The sequence below is a fragment of the Chionomys nivalis genome, chromosome 1, assembly GCF_950005125.1.
Source record: "Chionomys nivalis chromosome 1, mChiNiv1.1, whole genome shotgun sequence".
Taxonomy (NCBI): domain Eukaryota; kingdom Metazoa; phylum Chordata; class Mammalia; order Rodentia; family Cricetidae; genus Chionomys; species Chionomys nivalis.
In genome coordinates this window covers 190,355,459-190,378,116 of record NC_080086.1, presented here as the reverse complement: position 1 = coordinate 190,378,116, position 22,658 = coordinate 190,355,459, and the positions used below count along the sequence as shown (strand labels likewise).

Sequence of the window (22,658 nt, the reverse complement as noted above, 5' to 3'; positions counted from 1 at the left end):
AATGCTCCTAATTGACTTGAATTTGGTTTGAATTTGAATATTGTTAGACACATACAGGGTTAACCTACTTCGTTATGTATGTAATATTTGCAGTATTACTTAATTTTGTTATATACTCTTTTATCATTTTAACGATACCAGTATAAATTTAAATTATACACGAAATCTAAACCTTTAGGTAAATTTGTGTGGCCCATATTTTTAATTTATCAATATTTATATTTAATTTTTCATGATTGTATGAAGTGATGGTAAAGCAGGCACATATGAAAATCACAGAAGCTTGTATATGGCTTACATACATATAATCGCTTTACTAGTGAATTATGTTATTCCTGGGATATTAAATTGTAAATAGGAAAAAATATTGTTTTCAGGCACATTTAACAGTGAAATATTTGTTTTATTCATTTATTCATCTATTCAATGAGATTGATTTTGAATTCTAAATTTATTTTTATTTGTGGTATATTTATATTGTTAACTTACACAAGACTATTATATATTACATATATCAATGACTATATGAATCATATAGCAAATGTGGTTCTCCTTAGGGCTGAAGAGATCTCAGTAAAATGCTTCTTATGTTAGGATCAGAACCTGAGTTCCAGTCCTCAGCACCCGTACACAAACTAGTGTGGTGGGATGTGCCTGTAATCTGAGCCCCAGAAGCCAGAAGAAACAGGGCCGGCCAGGTGCTTCCTGGCCAGCCGGCTTGTATGAATAAGTGGACAACAGGTTTAATGAGAAACTCCGTCTCAAGACATATTCAAACATGCAGAATGGAATCTCTAATCAGTTCTGTTACTGACAAGGTTCATGACCTTGAATTCAGTTACTTCTAGTCATTTTCTCATCTGTAAAATGAAAGTTTCAACCTTCTTATTTTCAAACTTTGAAACATTTATAATTTAGAGATTCAAAAACGAAATAATATCCAGGTCAGCAAAGAATCTGGAAGTGTATGGTCTCACCATTCATTTAGGACTTGCATTGTCTCCCAGCATTGACTAAGCATGAGAAAACAAACTGTTAGAGAAGGGTATTCAAACCTCTGTGTGAAACAGCTTAGTCAGAAGTGGACAGTTTCTTTCCGAGTGAGCCAACAGGTCTTAAAACTATCAGTCATCAGAACCCCGAAATAAGTATTGTCTACCCTGTAGTATTAGAACCCAACTACATAGTTTTCTTGGTTTTATTTATTTCATTTATAAAAATTTAATAATCTATTTTATGTTATTCATATAGCATGAGTTTTAATTTCTATTGGTTTTGTGTTTTGCTGCATAAAGTACATCATATTAATCATGCAAGAGGCGAAAGCAATGTGAACTAAGGAGAAGGCGCTCGGTGGGGTTGAGGGAGAACTGTGCTTTCGAGAAAATGATGTAACAGGTACAAAGGAATGTTCCTTCCAAATATCTTTGACCTGGAAATTATAATAATTCCATATAGATTCTCTGTCCATGACTCTGTTCTCTGCATGGACTGTGCCCATCAGATCTTGTAAGACTTTTGGGATGGGCATACCTTCTTTTAGATATAAGTGATTTGTGTCATAGAAGGAACAAACAGTATGAAATTGGATTAATCCAAGTATATAGTAAAAGTACAATGTATGAATTGTTATATATTAAAACTTCTTTTCCAGAAGCAGGTTTGTAGTGTTTGACAGGTCTGCTGGTTTTTATGCCAGTTCCCGAACTCATTATGTTCCTGTCATGTTGCTAGTACTTTCCATATGTCTTTGAATCTCCACAGCAACCATATATATGATACAGATAGGAGATAGAAACTAATTTCATTCCTATTCTGTGAGTGAGGAAATGAAGAATTTACCTACAATCACATACTTGGAGTATGACTGAAGTGCATATTGAATATAAGCCATCTTAATTATCATATGTGATTTAGCCAAGCATGGTAGATACTTCTCATGCTGCCAGAGCTAATACAAACTGCAGAACACGTTTATAGTTTGCGGTTCATCCACCAGTGAAATTCTTTAAAAGTATTTTTTCTGCTGAGTGTGGTGCGTGCCTTTAATCCCAGCACTCAAACTCTTTGAGTTTGAGGCCAGCTTGGTCTACAAGAGCTAGTTCCAGGGCAGTCTCCAAAGCTACAGAGAAAACCTGTCTCGAAAAACAAGAACAACAACAACAAAATTGCTATGTTAATTTCAAAGGAAACTTACTAATTACAAGTAAAGTAGCTTCTGGGTAAAACATGATCTTTGATATAAAACATTACAGTCTTTTATCTTGACATATTAGCGCTGAAGACAAGTTACACTACTTATTCTGACATTTAGACTTAAAATATTAGATGAAATTTAGTATTAAAGGGAATATTTGGATTAACATTTGGTTTTCCCACAACTAATATTAAACTCGGATTGAATTAGAGTTTTAACTGGATTATCCATATTCAAAGCACTATCACAAGTAGTTATCGATTTCTTTTCAGTTAACTGTTAGTCGCCATTATTTTGCGCATAGTTGAGAGTTATACATATTAACATTATGAATGGTTACTTCCACTAGAATGTATTTTCCCAGTACTGCTTAATGCTCCAACAAAGTAGCCACCAGATTCCCAGTGTGCCCTTCACATGGAGACCAAAGTACTGAAAAATTTAGGACAGGGTTTTCTCTTTGGCCAGATTCCAGCTCTTGCTGTCGCTTCCCATATGTTGATAAGTACGGAATTTCTCTTAGCATTGTTTCCCATTGTATTCCTTTCCTAGTAGAAGGAGTTTTGTTTTCACTTTCTTTGTCTCTGGTGAGTTTGGCTTGGTAGCTCTCCTCAGCACTGCTTTATTTCTCCATGTGCCTCTTTTCCCTTTCTTGTTTCTCAGTGGAACTTAGAAGCATTAAACACATCCTTCTAGTGGTTAAGTGAAAACGAACCTTTTATGATGTGTAACTATTTAGCAATTTTGTGTCATCTATACAGCTCTAAATATGTGAAGAAATGGTAAACTTCTGTTTCCACCATTGTTAAAAAATAACATCACCTCTAACCTCTAAGCCCTTAAGATTTCTCCCCTCAAAATCAAGACAGAAAGTTTGCAAATAATGTTAGCCATGCATTTTTAATAGTCTTTTTCCAAGGAAGCCAGTGGAGGGATGAGATGTAGTTGCATGTTTCCTATGGCATTATAAAATTGCCATTCTCAGGGATGTAAGCAGCACACTGCTGTTTTTAAAGATAGTAATTGATTAAATACATTTTCCTTTATGTTTAAGCCATTCTTTTATACAGTAGATTTATTTTGATAATCATAACTATTACCAATAGCACAAGAAGAGGCAACTCAGTGTTCAAAAGATAAAATATTCACTTGCAATCAGTGAGAACCTGCCCAAGATCATGGTATTTAGAGTGAGGATTTCTGTCTCTTTGTTATTTGAATCTACTGTGGTGTTATTAGCATGTTTCATAGGACATAGTGCAGAGCTGCTGTGATCTTTAAATGTTAATGCTGTTTTCTTATCACTTTACTGTGTAGATACCCTTCATGAGACCCAACTCTGCCACAGCTCATCCTCGGAGGCAATCCCGGAAACCTCTTTTATAAGTGTGATTTAAAAAATGTGGATAAAACTCTCAATAGAGCATATAACTAAAGGAGAACAGCTATCTTGTCCTTCCCATAAGCTTATCACTGCAAAAAAGTGCTTTTGCTTGTCAGGTTTGGATAGAATGTAATTGATTGGTCTGTTATATGGGTAGACAAGGCAGTTAATTTGCCTGCGGATTTTTTTTTCTTTTCCTTTTTTTCTATTTTCTTTTTCTTTCTCCCCTTCTCCTTTTCTTTTCTTTCCTGTTTTCTTTTTTTTAGTAACAATACTCAGAAACAGTTGGTGTACGCATTATTAAAAACTACAGTGGGTAATGTCTTGTCAAAATTGTTTTAGTGGGTAAATGTCTTTCCCTCTTGCTTCTTTGGCACATGACGATACAGTATTTGGACTCAATGAAGACTGAAGGAAGCCAGTGGGACTTACATGCTCTGTGCTTCCCTGTGCTTGAACAATTATCTCCGTTATTTGTTTGTAAAAGGACAATGCTTGCCACTCATCTGCAAGTCTGTATCAACTTATTTTCTTCATGTATGCACACATGAAAGAAATTCTGCAATGAGAACAACTCTAGATTCAAATTTAATATTATTCCTATTTGTGATATTCAGCAAAAGTGAAAGACTGGTGAAGAGTACGACTTTCTGCTGTTGAGTAGTACGAAAGCACTTGCTATTAGCATGGACGTTTTACAACTAGAACTTAAGCGCAAGTAAACGTACTATCTGTGTTAGTCTATAGGTGCTCTTCTCAGAAGTTACCACATTCATTCCTTATTGTTTTATTTGATACGAACTCTGTGTGCTCCATATAATTTTACTTTTTTGAACTCAAATGTGAAGCTGTGAAATGAGGGAGATACAGAGCTTGTTGACTATACAACCCGCCTGCTGAGAGATCTTCACAGCACCTGTGTCTCCTCAGAGGTGTACTGAGCTTACCTTTGATCTTCACACTTCACTGGCCCAGTTCTCAGTCAACGGCAGAAATACTTTGAATATTGTACCACTAAATCTTGAACTGATTTAGAAGAGACTGCTGAAATTGAAATGTACATACACATGTAAATTGTCAAATTGTCTCTCGGAATTCCATTGTTTATCATTGTGGGTTTGGCTCTTTCCAGGTTTCGGGGCATTTGGAATAGTTTAAACTGTAGGAATAGAATAGACAATGCTGTAGCTAGCCAATGTGTGTGTAATGGAAAGTCGGTGTCTCTACTAATCTGTAGTAATAGGAACCATAGCATTGGATAAAATGTTTATTGCACATGTAGGAAATAATATATAAATATGCCATTAATTTATTGGTAGATCTTATGGCACTGGAGAAAATATCCATAATCCTTAGGAAAAGCATTATGCTTTCTTTAAGTATAAGGAAGAACCAACTGTCATTACTTAATTTATGGAAAAGTTGATAACTCCAGCAAATTTTATAAAAAAAAAATGACAGTGGCAGATTAGCATTTTTCAAATGAACTGTGCTTTAGCCCAACTGTCTTTTAGTATAAGGCAGGAAAACATTAATGGATATTTTTAACTTAGCATTTTTCCCCCCTCTTACAGGTTTCTGTTTTTTTTATTTTCCTGAGAAATCATAGGTAGTGTAGTTGCAAAGACAGTGTTAACCACAAGCCCTTTCACATTGGTTAAACTGTAAAATGTCTAATTACCGTCTTCATATTTTAGTTTTCAGTGGTAGATTTTGCTCTTCCAAGTTTGGTAAACAACCCATGTTACATGTTTTTCACATGTTACAGACAGAAGTTGCACAGTTCCAACATGATAGATTCTTAAGAGTCTCCATCTTCTGAAGAGAATAGAATGAAATGTTTCCCTTAGTAAACAGTAGAAAGTTAACTTTTGCCCATTGCTATTAAAGTTAAAATTATTATTTATCTAAGAAAATATTTCAAAATGATTTATATCTTATAAATATGAATAAAAGGATGACAGCTCAGGTATTCGACAGTTATTTGCCACAGGATGGGAACTGGAAGAAGCATTGTAATAGCAGGAAGGCTCTGGGAGAATACTTACTTGGTAAAATGTGTATAAGCATGAGGACCAGTACTCAGTGAACAGCCAGGTATACTGGCTCACTCTCCTAATCTTAGAGAGTGCTGAGGCAGGAGATTCTCTGTGGCTTACTGGTCAGCCACTGTGCAGACTGGGCAAGTACCAGGCAAATGAGAGACCTTAGCTCAAAACACATAATTGACAATTCTGAAGCAGGAATGCGGACCAGCACACACTGTGGGTACACACACACACACACACACACACACACACACACACACACACGGACATACCATGCTACCTATACAGTATTGGGAAAGAAATTAAATGCCTCTAAATACACAATGGATGATATGGTAGTGATGAATCAGAATCACAGAAATCATTTGTTGAGACTTTGTTGGCTATCATCTTCTCCTTGCCCTCCTGTTCCACCAGAACTTCTGTTCTCTCTGCCTCTCTGAAGTTTTTAATCCTGTAGTTTTCTGATAAGATGCAAAAATATAAATTTGTAACAGGTTCAAAATAATGTTGATTCAACTAGTCAGGGACATTACTTTGAGAACAATTAATGTAGTTATTTGTTTAAAATCATATATTCAGTATTGATTAATAATGAGTGTGGATGTCTTTAAGGGGCTCAGATTTCTCAAAATATTTGTTTCTAGACAGAAGGTTTGTAGAAAAGTAATTTCTTCCCAAACACATAAGATGCAACTTCCTTCATTTTTAAAAATTCATTTGAATATTTATTTCACAAATAGAGCAATACTGCATGCCCCAAATATCATCGACTTTTTGCTTTTTGTTTTTTCTTAAGAGTTAGGATTATGTAGGATATGAAAATAATATGAGTTATAAATTTAGATATTTATGCATCACTTATGTATCATTGTAGTTGTGTTTCCTGAATGTTTACCCAATATAATATGTGACATAAAAATAGATGTCTGACAGATAATATTTATTTTGTTGCCCTACTTCCCTGTTTGTACATCCTATTTCTTAGTGAAACACTTTTTAAGGTCTCAAAGTTAAATAAACACACACATCATTGATATGTTTTACTTAACTCACAGTATGGAAATATTTCACCAAAATCTGTTTAAGAATTCAGGACTCTGTAATATATTAGAACGTTAACAGTTTTCAAAATATTTTTAGCTTCTGAAATTATTTTTGACTAGTGAAAACATATGGACTGATATTGACAAGATATATGAAGGCAGAATTTATCTATATCGGCTGAACCATTGCTTTGTAAATTTAGATAACAGTAAGGATTATAAAAAAAAAATCAGACTGGTTTTACAAGTGATTTTTTTTTTAATTAAAAAAATCTAGGTTGCTTTCCTGTAGTGATCATCCTAAGGTGTTATGTAGACCTGCCAGTGAGATTGACTGCTGTTCAGGTACATAAAATGTAATGAAATTGAATATTCATGCTGGGCTGGGTAACCAAAATGAGGCCAACCCCTAGCCATGATCTCATTTACCTGATTTACATTGTAGACTCAGGATCTACACTATTGATTGGAATATAATTAGTTAATTATGAACAGGGAAATACACAGTTATATGGCGCTTGAACACAGCAGGTTATAATGCTAAAATATTTTCAAGGGCATTAGCAGATGTAGATCAGTTTATTAAAGAACAAAGCAGACATGTTTCAGGTATGGAAATGTTGAATCATTCTCTCATGCTGTGAAGAGATACTTGGCCTTATTGTGTATTTTCATAGGAATTGCCTTGTTTCATGTTCTGTTTTTAGGTTTTATTGTTGGTTTTTTATTTCACTTTTAAAATTACAAGCTGGCTGCTAGCAGATACAGATAATGAACTGAATCCACTCTTTAAGTGGTCTTGAATTAGGCTTTTCCTAAATAGTTTCAATTTGTCTATAGTCACCTGTAATGAAAAATTTTAGTCTATCCTCCCACCCCCTCTTTGACTGTTGTCTGTGAGAGAAATCCCCAGTAGCATTAATGAAATAGATTCACGTGTTCCACATTGGTTTGAAATTTGTGAAATATTATTTAAAATACATTTTCTAGTCAATTTGTATAGAAAATGCTTGTGTAATGACTTACACTAAAATTGTTAAATGTTATAAAGGATAAAATATTGTAGTTATAAGTCTTATACCATTGATGGAATGTAAGAGTTTTGTGACAGTTCATGTTATTTAAAATTTTTAAGGGGCCTCAGTATATATTCAAGCTATTAAGACATTTAATTGAAAGGATTAGTTACTGTTCACTGAAATAACCTATCATTGTAGTTGCTAAATTTGAGTTTGAATTGCTAGTAAGGTTTTATTTAAGCAGTGTTAATAATCAAAACTAATGATAGGAAAGTCAGAACTCCTCACCCATCTGTTCTCTTTATACTCTTATTTCTAAGTGAAAAATGTAATGTTATGTAGTTTTACAGACAGTTCTTTATCCAGCATTGTATAGACTAGGAAGGAATGCTGACTTGTTGGGGGAGGCTGCTTGTTCATTTCCCAGCCACCCAGACTCCCAAAATAATCACAGAAACTTTATTATTTGAATCACTGCTTGGCCAATCACTTAAGCATATTGCTAGCTAGCTCTTATATCTTTGGTTAACCCCTTTCTATTATTTTGTCTTTTACCACGAGGGTCGTGGCCTACTGGCAAGGTTCCAACTGGCAGCTCACATCTTTCCCCTCTGGAGGCTGCATGGTGTCTCCTGACTTCGAGGTCTTTCTCCCAGCATTCAGTTTAGTTTTCCCCGCCTAGCTCCACTCTTCCAAGCCATTGGCCAAAAGCTGCTTTTTTATTCATTAACCAACAAAAGCAACATTCATACAGAAGAACTTCCCGCACCACTGAGTACTGTGGTTATTAAGGTAAAAAATATCTACAATGATCAACACCAGTGTCATCCTACAACAGTACATTTCTTTTAAAGTCCGAGCCACAGATTTTGTTCTTTCCAAGGCCAGTTTATCATGTAGTCTTAGACTGTTTGCTTAGGAGATGTACTCACTTATTTCCTCTAGTTATTTTTAAGTAGTTACTTAGTGTGTGCCCCAAATGAACTTATTAATTGGAAATTAAGAAAGGTAAATAAATCCTTTAGGACAGTAGTCCTCAACCTTCCTAATGCTGTGACCATTTAATATAGTTCTTCATGTTGCGGTGACCTCCAGTCATAAAATTATTTTTGTTGCTACTTCATAACTGTATTTTCCTACTGTTAGGAGTCATAATGTAAATATCTGTGTTTTCCAGTGGTCTTAGAAGACCCCTGTGAGAGGGTCATTTGATTACTAAAGGGGTCATGACCCACAGGTTGAGAACCACTGCTTTAGCGCTTTGACTGACTTGCCTTTAGGTACAAGAGAAAATAAATCAGTTACATATTTTTGTTTGTTTCTGCATTGTCAATAGTCACTCAACACCCAACCTAATGCTTATGTGGATCTTAGCACTTATAAAGATCAATCATTTTCTCTGCTTTGTCTAGGGTGCTATAGTTAATCATAATGCTAAGTAAGTATTTTAATACAAATAGAGCTGTGTTTCTTTAATCTCTATGTTTTGCTAAATCAGTTTGTAAAAGACCATATAGAGTTTCTCTGTCACCAGTATCTGTATATCAAATATGAATGTAGTATGTAGGAAATTGTATTTCATAGGTACGTAAGTAATTAGTTTTTGTTTTACATTATAAATTGGCTTTGTTTCATTTCATTAAGCTGTAAATTTTAGGATACTCTGTAGTCTAATGTTCACAATATTTATTAGATGCTTTAAACATACTTTAAATGTTGGGTTTATATTTTATTTAAAGATACATTCTTCATATGCTAGTTTTATATTCTCTTTTCATGTTTAAGGTACTGCCTTTTTTATTAGAATGTGCTATTGGTATAATAATGTTTTATTACATACACATTTGTTTTGTTTAATAAAGTATGCTGTGTTATATCTCAATACTTTTGTGGGTCATTAACTTCCTTTGAAAACTTATTTTTATTCATTTATCTTGACAAATTAAGTATGTGTATTGCTACAATTGAAATGTTTTCAAGTACTTAATAGACGTAGAAACCAAGTAAAATTGACAAGTAACTGTTTTTACCCTATTATAGTTTTCAGGGTATAACCATTATAGACTTAAATATATTTGAATTTTCTATGTAGCCAAAATTTGCTAGTTTCTAAATTTTGATAAAGATTTCATAGTGACGTGTGTGCATGTGATGTATAGCTTATTATTTTAGTCTTCTATATTCTGTGTTTTGAGAATTTTAATGATATCTCTGAAATTTATCAATGGCCTTTTAGTTAATGCAAATTCTGCTAGATGTAGCCTCTGATGTTTAGGTTATAGTTGTTACTAGTAACCTAAAATTATGATTTTATTTTCAGTTTAACAGAATTAATGTATTTTTCTATATGTGAATAACTTGTAAAATTCCTTTTTATATTTATTATTTACTTGGCAAACCTGTTAATTTCAAATGGGGTGTTTCTCTCTGTCTTTTTCTTTCTGTCTCTTGGATTTTGGTGGTTGCTAAGGGTAGAGACCACTGCTTTATGCTATTTAAACTTGGAGTTGCAGCTTTTACTTCCTGGTGAGTAAGCAAGGACCTTAGAGAACTATCCTAACACTCCCAGTTGTCCACCATCATGAGAAAGACGTCCTGAAATGGACCCTGATGAAGGTATCAGGAAGAATTAGGTCATCTCAAAAGAGCAAATGCTTCACAGCATCTTCTGAAAGAGCTACCAATACCAGAACAGGTATTGGATCATTTAAATTTTTAAATGTATTTTTAGATGCCTCATCTCAAACATTGTCAGTTTTACAGTCTTAATACTTTCGGTGGTCTGAATTCTACACAAGATGTTTCTTTAAGAAAATTGTTGTAAAAAATATGCTGATAATATTAGGAGACAATGGCTGGTAGTTTTTAAGCAAGTAAGAATTCTGAAAATTTGAATGTAAGGGATCAGGCAAAACAGCAGCTGAATGATACTTTAACTACAGAAATTTGACAGAGAAATGCAGTACCAACTGTAATTCCGACTGGTGATCCCAGTGTATCAAACGAGGAGAAAATATTTTATGTATTCCAAATAATGATATGAACCTAATAATGGTATTCTTTATAAACTTCCCATCAATCAAGGGTTAGTGGCATATCAGTCCCTGTACTTGAACAGTGTTCCCTCCCTAACTACAGCTCTGGACCTTCTCTTCAGCTTAGAAAAAGCATACTTTAAAGGTTTCTGTACCCCAGTATTTAGTGCAATGGACATTTTAGCTACTGGAATGTAAATTAGTTCTATTGAGAAAGGAAGACCCTAAATTCTCCATGCTTACTATATGGTATTCTTATTTTACATTTGAAATTAGGTATATAATCTTATTTTTTAAATGCCAGAGCAACGGTATTTGAACATTTAAAATTTGTGATTTACTTTTTTTTTTTAATTTCAGACAATGGTATAATATATAGCATTTATTAGTTCTATTTCATTTTATTCGCTCCTGTAAGTGAAATAACAGTAAATGTTAGTTAATTCCTTGAGTCTCAAAGGTTTGAGAAAAGTTCCTTCATTTGCTTCATTGCTAAGTAATGAGTTATGGAGAGATAATGCGTAAGCAGTGGCAAGTAACTGTCTCACACTGCTTGTGCCTCGAAAGCTTTGCTCTTGAATCCTGAAATGGGTCCGTGAGAGGCTAGGTTTTTGTAACATGGTAAGACATTTTTACTAAAAATACAGATTATCATTTACTTTATTGTGATCATTTCTTAAAGTTAGTTTTTTTCTTTCTGTGGCATATGCATAAGATTAATTCCTTTCTGTATTTTCCCAATGATTATTAAATAGGAATTTTATATTGTATTCAAGAAGTGTGCTTATTAAATTCTTTCTTGGTGTTTTGCTTGTAAATTAATTGACTTTTGACACACTAGTGAAAAATGAGTGATAAAGGGAATTTCAATTGGTTAACAATAGTATTTCTTTTTAATCTAAAGCACAAAGAAAGTCAGGAATATACCCCTTCTGTAAGATATATACAACTTGGTATTGGTTGTTAAATTTTAGTCTTGTTATTCCAGTTGATGAAAAATTCTTTTTAAAAACACTGAAATAATACAGATTTTTCTTCATTGTCAGCAGGAAGAGAGTGTCTGAAACGAAGAATAGGTATGGTAGTTTTCTTAGATTATGTACATCATATAAGGCGAGACACTATAAAAACACATACCAGGTTTAAAATATCCTTGGAAGTACTCGAGACACAAAGTACACTGAGAAGTTGGCAAAAACTAGTAATATTCAGTTCTTGAAGTGGTTTCTTCCTGTACATTTAAATATTCTGTTACTTAACTTACAAAGATTGTATTTGATGTACGTTGTGTTAGCATGCTATAAATGTCAGAAAGTTCATTTACAGTATACTTTAACTTGGAAAAATACAGAAATGAATTATAATTTATATGACAATAATTATAGCTTAGACTTCTGTAAACAGTTTGCTGGATAAATGGTTAATTCTATTAGTTCAAATTTGAATCTTTGATTGCTACTATTTTGCACATTTGATTACACATATATATTTATTCATATTTTACCTCTCATATACTTTCAACATTTTGCTATCAGAATGTTCTGAGTGACAGTTGCCTTGAAAAGTTTATGATTGTTTCATGTTCCTCTACGATATTTACTTCAGATTTAGATCACCTTTATTATAAACATTAATTTTAGAATCTCCTGAGTTAAGTGTTAAAGTAGTAATGTATAACACTTTGCCATTTGTCTTTGAAAGAGATGTTTTCAATATTTATATACACTGTGAATCTGCTTGCCCCACAGATGTGATGAATGCAGACTGTGCTACCATTTTGGCTGTTTAGATCCTCCTTTGAAAAAATCTCCTAAACAAACAGGCTATGGATGGATATGTCAGGAATGTGATTCTTCATCTTCGAAGGTAAGGCCGAAAGTCTTGAAGAAAAAAGGCTGGGTACTTTCTCTTGACAACTTTTCTGTATCACAACATCAACTTTCTAATTTTAAAAATGAAAAAGAAAACTATATTCAATGATACAAATTTCCTCTATAGAGTATTTAGCTGTATGTTCTTTGTATTACTGTAGTGTATTAAATAATTTATAGTAGATTAATGTCTCTGCTAATTGATTATTTTAAGGGTATAGCAGGAAAAATTATTATTAGGCAAAGGACTTAAGAGTAGATTCCTATTTAATTTGGAGATGATTGACCTTCAGATAAAATAAATTTATTAGGGTTATTTTGTAGACTCCTATAAAAAAATCCAATTTAACATAGATTTATTTTAGCTAAATATAAAAGATAAAATTCAAACAAGTTCAGTAGTGTATCTTCTAAAATAAACTCTGAATTTCTTCTTCAAAATATCAATATTACCTTAAATTATGGCAGTTTATAGTTTTATTTTTTATTTGCTTCTTTACTGTGAGAGAAAGAATAACCAGATTCTTGGTCCTTGTACAAATTTTACAAAAGTCCTGACTGTATTTGAATGAGGACATTCTGATCAGCTGTGTGTTACCAATATTATTATTTCATGCAAAGATAATGAAAGTAAATGTTTATTGTAGTATGACAGCGATACTTTTTAAAAAATTGAATCAATACAGGTTAAATTCTCATGTTATCAAACCAGATATTCTTGGGTAGTCAAGATTTCTTCTAGCTTGACACAGAGGCTTTCTGAAACTTTTGACGTAAGGTTCACATTTTTGGTAACTTATGGATAGTATTATCATTAGTTAATGCTGTGTACCTAGAAAAGCTATGTATTTTCTTCTGACCTATGATTTGTGTTTCCCCTGCATTTCTACTTCCATCTACTTACCCAAACCAAATGCCCAGCATCATTCAGAAGCCTCCTCATCCTTATTTGACGTAGTGAATCACCTCCGAGTCTTATAAGTGCTGCCTTCCCTGCTGGTGCCTGGATCTAGTGCCGTTCGTATCTCGTTCTGTTCCAGTCCCTTGTGCTGTAGACAGCATCTGGAGAGCTGCCCAGACGTACTGCTCTTTTATTGTTCCTTTCACTAGGGGCCTCCAAATGAGGTGTGAAACAAAGTGACATTTAACTTAATTCTGTATGGCATTCTATTTTAATGTCCATGTCTGAATATGTTTTATAATGTGCATAAAAAGCTTGAAATATTTCTAGACTCTAAAATTACGTTTATAAAAATACAATTAACTTTTATACCAATATTATCACAACTGACTTAGTTTTGGTAGGTTTACTTGCCTTATTGTACAGTAGTGAGAGTTTATGTATGTGGGATTTAGTACTAAAGAATAGGTGCATAAAATTAATTGACAAATATACTTAATGTTTTTAAAATTGGTGAATAAATTATTTCATGAATATGCTTAAATAGTAAACGTCCTGTAGCAAAGTAGTCTTTTTAAAGATACAATCACATCCCTGTCTTAAATCTTGTAGTGTTTAAATATTGTCCTGTATTTAGAAATATAACCATCAAAAATAAGAACGCTTATATTGATGCATTCTCATCTAATCCTTAGTTTTACAAACTTTCCATCTCAGTAATGCTCTTTATTACAAATTGTCTTGAATTTGTAATAAATTCAATATATTGTACATATATTGAATTTTGTTTTCATATTATCTTGTCACTCGTTATGGATTCTTCCTAAATTTTCCTTAACTCTCATACTTACCCATTTTTATTAAACATGGAGCATTTATTTTATATCATGAAGCTTACTAATATTTTTTTTTTTTTTTTTTTTTTTTTTTTTTGGTTTTTCGAGACAGGGTTTCTCTGTGGTTTTGGAGCCTGTCCTGGAACTAGCTCTTGTAGACCAGGCTGGTTTCGAACTCACAGAGATCCGCCTGCCTCTGCCTCCGAGTGCTGGGATTAAAGGCATGTGCCACCACCGCTGGGCTCTAATGTTTTCTTTGTATTATGCCTCTTCACTAAGAATATCACAGATACAGGGCTGGGGAGGTGGCTCAATAGGTAGAGTGCATTGTTGTGCAGTTAAGCACAGGGACACAAGCTCAGACCCCAGGGTAGGGAGAGTGCATTGCTGTGCAGGTAAGCACAGGGACACAAGCTCAGACCCCAGGGTAGGGAGAGTGCATTGCTGTGCAGGAAAGCACAGGGACACAGGCTCAGACCCCAGGGTGGGGAGAGTGCATTGCTGTGCAGGTAAGCACAGGGACACAACCTCAGACAACCGGAATCTGTAGAAAGCCTAGCACTGGCAGAACGAGAGACTGGCCGACATTCTAACCAAAATAGTGAGTTCTGGAGTTCATGAGAAAGTCTGAGTGGTAGGGAAAGATTGATGACATCAAACTCTGGGCTCGACAAGTACACACATAGGTAAGTACATGCACTTACATGTATGGTTTTTACTAGGCTTAGTATTGTGTTCTTAACAGTATTGCTTAGTCCTTCCCAGGCCATCCTTGATAGAGATCTCAACAACTTTGTCTATTACCTACCCAAAATGAAGTGAATGGATCTGACATGGTTTTTTAACTTTTATTGATTTTGTTGAGCTCTCCATTTTTCTCTGCTCCCCTCCCATCCTCTCCACTTTCCTCCAGCCCTCTCCCATGGTGCCCATGCTCCCAATTTACTCAGAACTTGTCTTTTTCTAGTTCCCATATAGATTAGATCCATGTATGTCTCTCTTAGAAATATTTATTATATAGTAATTTTTCCGGGTCTTATTGTTCACTGGTCCCACTGCAGATTGAGGTACAAGTACAGTGACTGTGTCTGTTACTTTCCTATTATAATTATTATTATTATTATTGAAAAAATTTCCGCCTCCTCCCTGCCTCTCATTTCCCTTCCCCTCCCCTTCCCCTACTCCTCTCTCCCTTCCCCCACTCCTTTCCCCCTCCCTCTCCAGTCCAAAGAGCAGTCAGGGTTCCCTGCCCTGTGGGAAGTCCAAGGTCTTCCCACGGGTCTAGGAAGGTGAGCATCCAAACAGGCTAGGCTCCTACAAAGCCAGTACATGCAGTAGGATCAAAACCCAGTGCCATTGTCCTTGGCTTCTCATCAGCCCTCATTGTCCACCATGTTCAGAGAGTCCAGTTTTATCCCATGCTTATTCAGTCCCAGTCCAGCTGGCCTTGGTGAGCTCCCAGTAGATCAACCCCACTGTCTCAGTGGGTGGGTGCACCCCTCGCGGTCCTGCCTTCCTTGCTCATGTTCTCCCTCCTTCTGCTCCTCATTTGGACCTTGGGAGCTCAGTCTGGTGCTCCAATGTGGGTCTCGGTCTCTATTTCCATCCATCGCCAGATGAAGGTTCTATGGTGATATGCAAGATATTCATCAGTATGGCTATAGGATAGGGCCATTTCAGGTTCCATCTCCTCAGTTGCCCAAGGAACTAACTGGGGACATCTCCCTGGACACCTGGGAGCCCCTCTAGAGTCAAGTCTCTTGCCAACCCTAGGATGGCTCCCTTAATTAGGATATATACTTCCCTGCTCCCATATCCACCCTTCCTTTATCCCAACCATCCCATTCCCCCAAGCTCCCCCCATCCTCCCCTTCTCACTTTTCTCTCCCCATTTCCCCTTACCCCCATCCCACCCCACCCCCAAGTTCCCAATTTTTGCCCGGCAATCTTGTCTACTTCCAGTATCCAGGAGGATAACTATATGTTTTTCTTTGGGTTCACCTTTTCATCCTTGTTCCAATTCTTTTTTTAGAAGCAGCTGTAGAATTTACTTGACAGGTCACTATCTGTTTACCATAAGATGAGCTGTCTAAGCATGACAACTTCTCCTTCATTCACTCTTAGTTTGTCTTCCTGGTGTGCTACACTTACACACAGTTTAAATGTGTATAACAGTACTAAATTCTGAATTTTCATGCATAGAAATTTCTTCTAAATTTCTTATGTTAGAGCTTCTAGAACCAATATCATTACATACCTGATACAGTTGGCATTTCTTGATGGTCATTTGGAGAAGAAATGTCAAAGTAGGAGAAGTACAGTTGTTCAGATGTTTTATTTTATACATTTTTTTGCAATGAGCAATTAAAATTCTATAACTGATATATAAAAATAAAATATCAATGTATTCATTTTCAAGTGAAATAGTTTTGACATTTGTGCCTCTTTGGGAACTTAATAGAACAGTCTCCCCAAGGAGTATCTTGCCACAATACATTAAACAAGCACATTTAATTGAACTTAGTATATTGGAAATTTAATGTCTGAATTTTATGTATTGTGAAGATTTATGAAAAATATAAAATTAAAATGATATATCCTTAAAAGATCTTTTAAATTTGAAGCGTGTAACAGACCCATAAAAAGGATTTTCTAATACTTTTAACTATTCATTTGACCTCTAGAATTGCAAATGGATGCAGGTTGGATTTTAACTTTCTAACTTTAACATGGCTGAAAGAGAAATAAAACACTATTTCACCATCCTGATGTGGTTCTGGCATTTGGACACAGTGATTAGACCTTACTCATTGCTCTTCACTAATATTTACTGAGTTTTGATTTACCTCCTCACCATTCAAGATATGTAAAAATCTGTTAGAGAGAAAGAAGAGAAAAAAAGATTATTTTCTAATAAAGCAATGTGAAATACTATTTCCTGCTTCCTACTTTGCCTTTTTACATGCCAAGTAGAGTATTCTAGTTTCTTTCAGAATTTCACATTAAGTAGTATGAAGGTATGTGTAACTTTACATACAGAAATAGTGTGGGAAGTCCTTCTGTATATGTGCTGCTTTTATTGCTTAATGAATAAATCTGTTTTGGCAAGTGGCTTAGCAGAGTAGAGCTAGGTAGGAAAACTAAACTGAATACTGGGAGAAAGAAGGCAGAATCAGAGAGACGCCATGGAGCCATCAGAGGAGAAAGACACCAGCTGCCAGCTGGAACCTTGCTGGTAAGCCACGATCCTCATGGTAAAATATAAAATAATAGTAATGGGTTAATTTAATAAATAAGAGTGATCTAGAACTATGCATAAGCTAATAGGCCAAGCGATGTTGTAATTAATATAGTTTCTGTGTGATTATTTCGGTTCTTTGCAGCCAAGAACAAACAAGCAGCCTCCTTACAACACAGAAAAACATCAATTTCTTTCTAGAGTTCAGAGGTAGTGGTAGCTATCCTTATAACTAACACATTTTAAAACTAGGACATTGATGTTTCTCTTAACTACTAAAATTACATACTATCCTATCATGTATTTTTCAAAATGTATATTTTTCTGAAAGGTTGACTTTTTTACGTCAGTAATTTATATTTTATATTAAACATAGAATGGTGATCCTCCAAATTACTTAACAGGTCATGATTTAAGCAGTGGTTTTGTCAGATCTTAATAGGAATCGTAGGAAAAAAATCTAAGTGATGTGAATGTAAGAGGAAACTCAGAATCTATTTATTATTTAACTGAAAACATGCTGCTGTAACAGGTGATGAACATTTCAAGACCATGAAAGTATATTAGTTCTTTTACATTTCTTTAATCTTTAGTGAGAAACTGAAATGAAAAGATAAAATTCATTAAATTAAAAAATAGTACCAACCAAAGATGGGTTTATCAGGGGCAGTGAGATTGCCCCCTGGGGGGGGTAAAGGTACTGGGTGTGCAAGCCAGACAACATATCCTTAGGTTCTGTCTTAGAATCCATGGGGAAAAAACAGACACTTGATAATGGATCTGTAATTCCAATATTCCTACAGTGAGATGGGAGGTAGGAAAAGGAACATTGCCTGGAAGCTCAGAGGCCAGTTAGTTAGTGGTATGCAGTGAGTCAAGAATAGCAAGACAACTCCCTCAGCAAGGTAGAAGGAGAGAGTCTACTCCTGAAAGTTACCCTCTGATTTCTACCCTCAAACCCTGACAGGAGCGTGTGACAGGGGGGGCCATTACTTCCTAGTTTGTAGTTAAACTATCCTATTTCTAGACTAATCAACTAGAACAGAATTTCCCCCATTCCTGTACTTAGAAATACGTGAAACACATGCAATGCAAGGATATGCTGTTGATATAGGCTCATTGTCTAAGTTTCGCTGCTAGGTTTGGGAAGCTTTTTAATAAAAACTGTACACCAAGCAGCATCGTGGCCCGTAACTTCAGTCTCAACACTTGTTGGGCAAAGTCAGGATGGCTGTTCTCAGGCTTTCTACATAGATTAATTTGGCCTTAGCTTTTTATTGCATGTTTCAGATAAAATATCCTAAAGTCTTTTTAGGATCTAATAATGTAAAAACTCAAATATTGTTTCATTGCAAATAAACATGTTTAGTAATAAAATAAAACATACCTTTTCACTAAGTATGATTTGCTTTGGTCTTTGTAACATAGGGCAATAAACCTATCATCACAGATAAATCAAAGATGGCCTGGAAGGCCCCTTCTTTAGCGACATAGCACCTGCACTGAGGCAGTTGCTGACTGACAATATGGTAGGATTATTAACTGTCAAACTTGGAGGAAAGTAACAGATCTAAAATAATTTCCAGTGGGAAAAATAATCCTGTATTTTAGCTGAGTCAAGTTTATAGTTTTTCCTAGTTTTGAGGTTGGAATCAAACCAAGGCTGGTTATATTATATTCAGTCTCTGCAAAGACATTCTGATTTTGCAGGATTGACTGCTTTTTGTGCATACTGAAATAATTTTATAGTTTCTTTCTTATTTTTACTATTAATTTATCTTTGCAATAACATTTCTATTTTTTGTTTATTTTTGAAATTTTATTTTAATTACGTTTCTCCCTTCTCTTTTTTCCCCTCCAAGCCTTCCTATTAACCTTCACGTCATCTCTTTCAAATTCATGGCCCCTTTTTTCATCAGTTGTTATTGTTTTCATGTATACATTTCTGGATATATTTATCTTCCGTGTATGTTTTCAGGGCTGACCATCTGGCACTGGACAACCAGTTGGTGTGATTTTTGCCTGGGGAGGATTATCTCTCTCGCTTGCCACTCTGTTCCATTGTCTGTAGGTCTTTGGTAGGATTTTCTTCACTGTTTAGTTTGTTAGTCATAATTTTTCTTATTTTCAAATAAGACCTTGTTTGTAAGTGAACTAAATACTTCTATAATGCCATTCTGGCTCAATTGGGTTAGCTTGTGGTATTGTTTTAAATCATTTGTTCCTGAGCCATAGCGTGAAATTTTCATCCCACCTATAAAAAGTCAGATAATAGGCCCCATCTTTTGTCAGCTAAAACCATATTTATAATGTTTCTATCCTGTTCACATCTGTGTCCTAGCTCAATGACATTTTTCTGATATCAGATATCCGTAAATTAAAGGTTAGATGTGTTGTTCCTTTATTTCCTTAGGACTTTTTTGTATGCTCAACCTAATCTCTGATCACTGAAGATGCAACCTCAGTGTTTTCTCTAATGATTCTTTTAAAGGTTTATGTTAGAGTTGCACCTTCATTGGAATTATGGCTTTATTAAATGTACCTTATATAATAGCTACACATGATTATCTGCTTCGTTGGTTTGAGAACTCTTACAGTATGCTTATAGAGGTGATTTTCTTTCTTTTTTCTTAGAAACATTTTGAAAACGTCAAGCTGCATCAAGGCATTTTTGTCAGCAGTATGTTCTTTTCTCACTTCCTTTCTTTTTTTCATTTTCTTTGTGGGAGAGTATTGTTTGTTGTTTCCTTTGAGAGATGGCCTTATATAGCTCTTGGTGATCTTAAACTTGCATGTAGTTGAAGCTGACCTTTTACCATCTGCTCCTTCCTTCTCTGCCTTCAGAAAGCTGAGTTTATAGACACTTACCTGTCATGTGCAACCATTTCTGAGCCAGTTCTGAGTCCTTAAAAAGTTTACTATTCTTTCAACTTTTAAAATCAAATAATATTTTCGTTATATTTTTAAGTTAGAATTATAAATTCAGGTTATTAGTTGTGTTTATAAATCTGTTCTCAGTATGTTTGGGTAGCATGTAGCAAGTTGTGAGTATAACGTATTAGGTTTTATTTTATTTTGTTAATGTAATTAGGCAGCTGCAAAAGCCCACTACAACAAAATGCTCCTTGATAAGTCAGTTAATATGTGGGGAAGTGCTTAGTCTTATTACAACTTGATATGCCTTGTTTTGTTGATACTCTGGGAGACCTGCCCTTTTCTAAACAGAAATGTAAGAGGAGTGGATTGGGGGGTGGGAACAGGGTGGGAGGGACTGGGAGGAAAAGAGGGAGGTGGTGTAAAATAATAAATAAATAAGTTTATTTGTTAAAAAATAAAAGAGGTTCAGGGTCATAACAGTGGCATTGTTTTGCTGTGGTGGAGGAATCTTGTGGTAGATGGCATCACAGAAGCAGGAACTTACTAGAGAGAGATCTGTGAAAAGATCAGAAGCTGGAGACTCTAGAGTGAGACTTGCTCTTTTGTAGCAATTTTCTCATGAGAACTAGCAAGGATGAGAGAACAGCATAACCTACCTCTGGGAGCTGTGCACTTAATGGCCTAAAGACCTTAAACCTTAATTGTTGGAATACTCTTTAACATTGCCAAGCATGCAGCATAGGGACCCTTAGATGAAAAAAAAAATCATGTCTAAACCATAGTAGCCACCTTAAATCCTAGTTTATAATCCTCAGGACTAGACTGAATTTCTTGTATGCTTTTTCTGTAAGACTGTTCGTTTTTGGCATTTACCAGGGGTTTCTTGACCCTGCCATCATTTGTGCCCAGGTTGTCTTTACAAGCTAGACTGGAAACTCCTACGGCAGGGTTTTTCTCTACTCCCTCAAAGACAAAGAGCCAGGTGTTAAATATACCTTTTATAATATTTTAACTGTCTGCTTCTCCACAGCCCTGCTTCCAGCTTAGCTATTCTTTAAATTACTTTTAATGCTTACTTTTGCCAAAAGGGAGTATGTAAGTAATACGGGTACTGGATTGTGCTTTAGGGGCCTGCGGCTATTTATTGGTGCACAGAAGATGTCTGGGGCATAAATCTGTGCCAGCCATGACCCAGATATGCAGAAAAGATAAAAGAGAAGAAAATATTCAGCAAATTTAAAAATCATGTCTTTAGGATCATTTCTGTTTCTACCTAGTTTTCTCAGCATTTCTGTTAATATAGTACTTGATTATAGCAAATACTTTTAAGATGGAAATTTAAGTTTTTTACTCCTGAGGTGAAGAATACCAAATTTGTCTAAAGCACATAATTAACCTGGGAGGAAAATGTTTTCTGCAGAAAATTGTACAGGAAGCTGTAGTCCATTTATGTGTTCCGCCATTTCCTTGTCTTTATAGACATGCTGTATGTTTACATGTGCCACATAATTTGTTGGTTAAAAATCTACACATTATTCTTAACTGTGCAGAACCTTTTCTTTTATGTTGGAATATAATAAGACTATTATATACATAAATCTTGACCCTGTAAATTTATTTTATAGCGTTTCTGTGAAATACTATCTAGCTGCCATAGTTTCCTTCAAATGTTTATTATCCATAATTTGTTTTTAATTCTTGGAGCCGATCACAATGCTTCTGGTCCCTCACTTCCTGCTGTACTTTATTTGTACCTTCTAATTCCATGTAACTTTTAAAATCTACTATCATAGTTATACACACATGTGATTTTTATCAGTGCCTAGGAAATTCCAGTCATGAATTTAAAATCTTCGCTATAGTTGGGCTAAATCATATGAAAAAGATTTCTTGGAAAATTTTTCTAAACTTAAGATGAGCAGTCCACCAGTGAACTAGCTAATGTCTAATTTGTTGAGGAACTTTCATGATAATTCTTTTCATGCAGGTGCTTGTGTGTGTGTGTCTACGTATATGTGTGTAAATGTATATGCACATGTGTAAACGCCAGAGGACAGCCTCGTGTATCCATTCCTCGGGAGTCTTGAACCTTCTTTTTTGAGGCAATCTCTCATTTGTCCTGGAGCTTGCCTAACAAACTAGACTGCCCTCCGCCCCAGCTAGTTCACTTACATGTTTCCACTCCCAGACAGGGATTGCATGCCCT

At 35.0% G+C, this 22,658-nt stretch overlaps 1 protein-coding gene across 5 annotated transcripts in view; it reads left to right on the top strand.

The window, feature by feature from the left end:
* The window catches only part of Phf14 (PHD finger protein 14), a 131,081-nt gene that overhangs the window by 88,687 nt on the left and 19,736 nt on the right, over positions 1-22,658 (top strand). For 2 of the 5 annotated variants that reach the window (XM_057763956.1, XM_057763986.1), the window contains 2 exons: positions 11,776-11,805; positions 12,478-12,595. In XM_057763956.1, coding sequence (XP_057619939.1) covers positions 11,776-11,805; positions 12,478-12,595 — 148 coding nt within the window. Of the gene's footprint in view, positions 1-3,514; positions 9,577-11,775; positions 11,806-12,477; positions 12,596-13,521; positions 13,628-22,658 lie in introns of those variants that run through there. The other 3 variants (XM_057763966.1, XM_057763972.1, XM_057763981.1) reach the window with 3 other exon arrangements.